This window comes from Platalea leucorodia (genome assembly GCF_965183815.1).
Source record: "Platalea leucorodia genome assembly, chromosome: 5".
NCBI lineage: Eukaryota > Metazoa > Chordata > Aves > Pelecaniformes > Threskiornithidae > Platalea > Platalea leucorodia.
The window spans coordinates 38994196-39001068 of NC_138827.1; the positions used below are offsets into that span (position 1 = coordinate 38994196).

The 6873-nt window shown below is 64.2% G+C and overlaps 1 protein-coding gene across 1 annotated transcript; it reads right to left on the reverse strand.

Moving 5' to 3' along the window:
* Positions 1–1476: 1476 nt before the first annotated feature.
* BARHL2 (BarH like homeobox 2) lies at positions 1477–4443 on the reverse strand (the record flags this gene model as incomplete). The annotated part of the gene is made up of 3 exons (XM_082312540.1): positions 1477–1789; positions 2303–2528; positions 3858–4443. 3 exons carry the CDS (start codon positions 4441–4443, stop codon positions 1477–1479), a joined length of 1125 nt encoding a protein of 374 aa, XP_082168666.1.
* Between the last annotated feature and the right edge of the window lie 2430 nt (positions 4444–6873).

Genomic DNA, 6873 nt, shown 5'->3' on the forward strand with positions numbered 1-6873 from the left:
GAGAAGATAATATTGGACTTTATGAATGTTTTATAGGTAATTGCTGTATAACTTTTTAATTTCGCAGGGGGGTGTTCACCTCCAAAGGCTGGGGCCAGCGCTGTCCCCGGAGCCCGGTGGAGGGTCACAGCCCCCAGCCCCGACCCGCGCCCCCTCTGCCCCCGCGGGACCGGCGTGGGGAAGCCAGACGCTTGGGAGGGAGCTGCCTGCCACGGGAAGGGAGGGGGGGCAGCGACAAAGATCAAAGGCCGGTGGGGCTCGGGGGCTCCGTGTCCGCCGGGACCCCCCTGCCCCGTTACTCACCCCGACCGCCGGCGCTCGCTGCCTGTCCCAGCTCGATGCGGGGACAGCTGCCGGGCCGGGGCCGCGTCCCACGGCACGGCACGGCACGGCACGGCACGGCACGGCACGGCACGGCACGGCACGGCACGGCACGGCCCCAGGAGCCGGGCCCATCCCGGGCCGCCCGCCGCCTTCCCGGGAACCCCGCCGCCGACCTGCCCAGGTGCTTAAAATAACGGCGAGGGGCACGACACCTGCGCGGGGATTGGTTTTTTCCTTTAAAATACAGATAGGGGGAAAATAGCGCCGGTTATAAAACAACGAGCCTAAAATTAAAAGTAAAAAAAAAAAAAAAAAAAAAAAGAAAAAGTGGCATTTGCCTTTTCTACTCCGAATTTCTTGGGTTCTCGTCACGGGGAAAATTAGCTACCTTGAATTTCCACGTTTGTTAAAAAAAGATAAAGTTTATTTCTTTTTTTTTTCTTTTTTTCCCTGTAATTTTTCAGTCACAAAAAAATCTATATTTTGTCATCTAAGCATTTATTTTACTGAATCCAAAAAGACATGAAAAGGGAGAGGGGAGAATCACGTTCGTTCGTTTTAAACTAACGTATAGAAGTGAATTTTTTTTCCTTTTTTGGACGACATATAATAAATATGATATAGCACTCAGCACTCGGTCTGTACAATTCTGTTCGCATTAGGGAGCATGCCACTTTTCAATAAGAAAAAAAAAAAAAAAAGAAAAAGGTCATGAGAAAAATCAGTGCAAAGTTCTCCGTTCCCCCGGTCTTCTCCGCCGGGCGGGGGTCGAGGCGCTCTCATTCCCTCCGTCCTCCGCAGCCGTTAGTCTCTCCGGCGGGCTCCCTCTCCCTTTCCTCCTCCTCCTCCTCCTCCTCCCCCTCCGTCCCTCTCTCTCTCCGAGCTCCAAGTCCTGCCTCGCAGGAGCCGAGGTCGGCGGGTCGCCCCGCGGCTCTGCCCGCCTTCCCCCGCGTGTGGTCGTTTCACTTACGGGCTCGGCTCTGGGTTCACGGTTCAAGAGTCCCTGCTCTGACTGATCGCCTCCCTCGGTGGCCGGTGGCTGCCGGCAGAAGCTCCTGCCCCTCGGCTTCCCCTCGCTTCCTCCTCTGCGGTGCTGGGGCTTGTTTGGGGACGGGGAGGGGAAGGGCTCGTTGCGGGGACCGCGGTGCCGTTTCACCGGGGGTGCGGGGTGCCGGGCATGGGGTTGGCCAGGGGGTTGAGGGCCGGCTGCCCGCCGGGTCCCAGCCCGTGGATCAGCACCCGCGGCACCAGCGGCCGCTGGAGCTGGGGGTGCGGCGCGGGGGGAGTCCGGTACATGCTGCTGTACATGGCCGCGGCCGCCGCGGCCGCCGTCGTGCTGTCCATGCTGCCCAGCAGGCTGGGGTGGTAGAAATAGGGCGAGGGGAACATCCTCTGCAGGGCCGAGTAGTTCCCGGCCTCGGCCAGCAGCTCCAGGCCCACCGCCGTCTGCCGCTTCCACTTCGTCCTGCCGGGGGGGAAGAAGAGGCGGCTGCAGGGCGGGCGCCGCGACGGGGCACCCGGCCCGGTTCCGCGGGGGACCGGCGGCCGGCGAGCCCCCTCCCCTCCCCGGCACGGCCCCGCACCACCGGGGCCCCGGCGGGGCTGCACCGGCCCCGCGGGGCCCGCGCACGCCGCGACCCCCCGGCCCTGCCCGGCTCCCTCCAGCCCCGACACATGCACACGGCGACTCCGGCCAAATTAATAACCGCGGCACACGGTTTAGATCGCAGCGCGCTGACACTAATGGTTTGCGACAGAATTAGGGTGGCTGCGACCGTATGTAATGAGACAGAAAATTACGGCAGCGGTGACAGGGGCCGGACCCCCCCGGCCCGCCGCCGGGGAGGGCGCGGGGCAGCCGCCGGGCTCCCCCCGCCTCGGCCCGGGCTCCCGCCGGCAGGAGCAGAGCGGTGCCCGGCCCCCCCCCACGGCCCTCCGGGGAGCTCCCGGGCAGCCGCCCCGCCGTGTCCCGCCTTACCTCCGGTTCTGGTACCAGGTTTTCACCTGCGTGTCGGTGAGGTTGAGGGCGGCGGCCAGGTCCATGCGGTCCTGCACGCTCAGGTACTTCTGCCGCTCGAAGCTGCGCTCCAGCTGGTTGAGCTGATGGTCGGAGAAGGCGGTCCGCGCCTTCCGCGGCTTCTTGGCCCGCACCGGCGGGCTGTCCCGGCTGCTGCTGATCTCCCGGTCGCCCTCCTCCTTTGTCCCTACAAGCGAGCCGAGGAGCCGTGAGGACCGGCGGGACACCGGCTCGGCCCCCCGCCCCGGCTACCGGGCCCCGTCGCCCCCTGCCCGGGGGCTCCTCCGAGGCGGGGGTGGGGGGGGGGGGGCGGCGGGGAACGGTCAAATACGGCGGAGGACGGCGGGATTTCCACTCTCCGCTTGCTACCTACGGGGCTTTCGTTCTTTTCTCGCCCGCTCCCCCCGGCCCGAAATGCCGGGAAATCGATATGTCAATGCGGCTCCGCTCCGGCCCGGGTTTGTGGCGCTCCTTGATCTTCCCCGCAGGAAGAACAATAATCTCCCTAATTGACCCACTGGGGAGGTTGGTGCACACAAAAATGGCCAGACCAGACTGTACATCTGGTTTGGACACTCTTATGCTAATGCTAAAGGAGCAAAACGAGCGGCACACCCGGGCGGCTCGCTGCTCTTCAGCCGGGCAAAAATATCTCAATGGGGCAAAATTAGAAAAATGTGTCCTGCGGCCGCTCGGCCGAGCTGGGCTGCCTGCGGGGAGGGCAGCTCCGCCGGCCCCGCGGGGAAAGCAGCCCCTCTCCCTGCCTCGCCTTCCCTCACTCTTTTCCTTCCTTCCCCTTCCTTTCCCCACGCACACATCGCTATTTTCATTTACGAATCCTGCACGGCGGGGGCTTCCCCATGAGCGCGAAATCCGTAATTAAAACAAAACAAAACAAAGCAAAACAAAACAAAACAAAATAAAAGACGGAGAAATAAACCTTCCTATCCCGGCGCGGGGAAAACCCGGGTGTTTTGCAAAACGCACAAAGCCCTCCAACCTTCGGCTGCCTATCGCGGGCCGATTGCTTTTTTTATTATTTTATTTTTAATTAAAACTTTTTTCGTTTATTTAGTATTGGCTGTTGGGAAGTGGGTTATTTTTTTTTTCCTCATTTTTATTTTAGCAAAATTGAAAAGGCTGAAGGCAGTAACTGCAGCTGAGCCGCCGGTTCTTAGAAAGCCGGAGAATCATTTATGCGCATTTGCATTAAAAAATAAATACGTTCTGGTTTCCACCGCCATCCCACCGCTCCGGCTATTTCTTTAAAAACGGGAAAGTTAAATAAAAAAGAGGAGGAAAGGCCGACAAAGAGGGAGGAAAAAAGCGATTTCATTTCCTACCGATCTTAAACCCGCGATAGCGAGGATCGCCGACAAGCCCCGGCGGAGCGGAGCGCTCCTACCTCAGGTTCCCCCCCGATTTCTTCATTTCACCGATGCGGCCGAGCGCCGCGGCCCCGGTTTTAGCGGCGACCGAGGCGATGCGGGGCCGGGCCGGGCCGGGCCGTACTCACCGTGGCATTTGATGTCGCCCTGCGTGTCGTCGCGCTTGTCGAGCTTGGCTTTGCCGTCCTCTTGCTCGAGTTTGGGCCTGAAGCTCTCCGGGGCCGCGCTGCCCTCCTGCTTGGGGGTGTGATGGGGAGAGGGGACGCTGGTACTGTAAGGTGCACACGCCGCCAGCGGTTTGCTGTCGCCCAAAATGTCTTTAATTAAAAAAGAAGAGGTGGAAGTCCTGGGGCCGGAGCTGGCCGAGCCCAGCTGGGGCGGCGGCGGCGGCTGTGGGGGAGACGGCTGCAAACTCGGCGGCGGCGGCGGCGGCGGGTGCGGGCCGAGGTGGAGGTGGTGCGGCGGCGGCGGGAGGCTCTCCGCCACCCCCAGGTGCGGCTCGGGGTGCTCCATGCTCACCGAGATGGGCGACGAGGGAGCCGTCCCCACCGTGTCGATCTCCGAGCAGGGGGACGGTGTGGCCTGGCTCCTAAAATCCGCCGGCCGGCCGTCACCGTGGGGGCGAAAGTCTCCGTTCATGACTCCGGGGCTGCCGGTGCTGCCGCCCGACAGGATCGTGTCTATCCCGAAGCTGGACCCGCTCGGTCCCTCCATGGCGGACCGCTAGCGCCGCGCCCGCATCCCCGGGGGCGGCCGCGGGGGTAGCACCGGGGGAGGGAGGGGGGGATGCGGGTTACCCCGACCCGCGCACCGGCGACGCGGGCGGCGCTAACGCGGAGCCCCCGCCGAGCACCGCATCGCCGCCGGGCCGCTGCGCCGTTTTAACCAACTTTGTTGCGGGAAGTTGCGGGCGCGGAGCGGGGCGGACACCGGCCACTGCGACGCGCCCGTCCGTGCCCACCGAGCTCCTCTCGGCGGCGGCGACTCCCCCCATGACGTCACGGCCGCCACGTCGTTTCCCCCCCCCTCTCCCCCCGTCGTTTATTATAAACCCGGGCTTTTGCCGCCGCCGCTGCCCGCCCCCATTGGCGGAGGGACGGGGGGGGGGGGCTGACGCAGCGCGGGCGGCAGCCAATCAGTGGCGGCGGCGGCGGGGACGGGGGCGGGAGGGAGGGGGGGGCGCGCCTCCAGCGCGCCCCCCCCTCCCTCCCGTCCCCGCCGCCGCCGCCCCGTCGAGCCCCGGTTCCCCGGCCGATGGATCGGATCCCCCGGAGAGCATCATCCGGTGTTCCCGGGACGCTTCCCCGGTTGAATGTCAGTGTAATGGGAAAGTGCTGTGACAAGACGTCGTATTAATCCTGATGAAGTGGCGTGTCAACCTAATTAGCAGAGTAATTATAAAGGTGGTAATGAATGATTTAGAGTTTTCCGAGTTATAGTTTAGGACGAATTACCATTTCCCGACGCCTCCAGCAGCCCCGGGACGCGACCAGCCCCGAAACCCGCGGCCCCAAACCCCGGGGGCGCAGGGCAGGATTAGGGCAGGATGACCTCAAAGCAGATTTTTCGGGTGGTGACGTTCAGCGACGGCAGTAGGTGATGCTTTAGGTGCGGGGCCGCTGGCACCTCCGCCCCGCAGACAGCGGCCCCCCCGGTGATGGGAGCTCGCCGGCGGCCCGGGGCGAGGAGCAGGAGAGTGAGGACAGGAGGGTCCCTTCTTACCCCGGCCCGCTCAGAGCTGCGGAGGGGCGCGGGGAGCTCACGGGGCGCACGGCGGGCGCGGGGGGCCGCGGCCAGCCGGTAACTCGTTGCGGGCGGTTGGGTCCGACGTGAGACGCCGCAGCCCCGCGGCGGCGGTGCGGGATGAGCAGCCGCGCCCCGGGAGGAGAGGTGCCGGTGCCGAGGGTGCCGCGGGCCTTCGGCTCCGCTTCCGACGGCTTGGGGCCGGCCTTCCCTTGGGCGGGAGGAGGGGGGGAGCCGAGGAGCTTCTGGATGTTCGCTGCTAAAAATTCCCGAGGATTCACCCCTCACCGATGTCACACCCGAAGGGCGCCGCGGCGGGGCAGGTCCCGGCCCCCCTCCCGCACTTCGTAAGAAGTTTTTCGACGGCAGAAAACCATGCCCGAGGGCAGCCCGCTGCTACCGAGCATCCCCCGCTCCGCCCCGACGGCCCCGCATCGCCGCCCCGCGTACCGTTTGCCCCGGGGCTTTGGACGCCGGTGCTGCGCCCGGAGGCCGGTGAGGGAGCGGAGGTGCAGGGCCCCCCGTGTCCGCTGGGCGGCGGTGGCGGCCGCCCCCGTTGTCCCCGACGGGCGCCCGGCGCGGACGGGGCCGGGGGCAGCGCGGGGGCCGCCGCCCCGGTGGGAGAGGGGCTGGCGGCTCGGCGGGGTGACCCCGTGCCCGCGCGTCCCTACAGACCTGGGCGCTTGAAGGAACGAGAAGAGGAAAAGAGGACGAAGATAAAGGGGGGGGAAACTGAGGAGCAAAATGAAAGACCAGGAGAAAAGGAAATTTTTTTTTTTAAAGAAACCTGTAAACGCACAGGCAGGTTTTCTGCAGCAGGGAAGCAGCCCGCGGCGGCCGTATTTATCCTGCTGTCTCGGTTTGCAGTTTACCAAAAGTATGTCCTAATTATCCCTAGGGGAATGCGGGATCCAGGGTAATATGTTACACTAGCATAATCCTTTAACTCACAATACACTTCCCCATCCCGGAATCGGGATTTAGGGCTTAAAGTCATGTTCCTGAAGAGTGAACACCTTTCATTTCCCTCCTCCTATTTTTTTTTTAATCCTCGACTCCATTGTGCAGAAATATTCTGGGGGAAGCGGCGGCGAGGCCGGCCCGGGGCAGCCGCTCCGCTCCCGGCCGGGCCCGGCGGCAGCCTCGGCCTCTCCCGCTCCTCCGGCGGGCACCGCGGGCGGGTTCGGCTTCCCAAAGCCCAGACCAGCCCTAGGCGGGGGAATCGCAGGCAAAAGGCCTTCCACCTCCTACCGGCACCTTACGCGGACGCGGCGGGCAGCGGGGACTCCCCTTGCACTTGTTGAGGCCGGGGGTGGATGCGGGACGGCTGCAGCCCCGTGTCCCCGCAGCCCCTGGCTGGGTGACCCCCCCTTCCCACCTCATCCCACCCGTCTGGCTGCG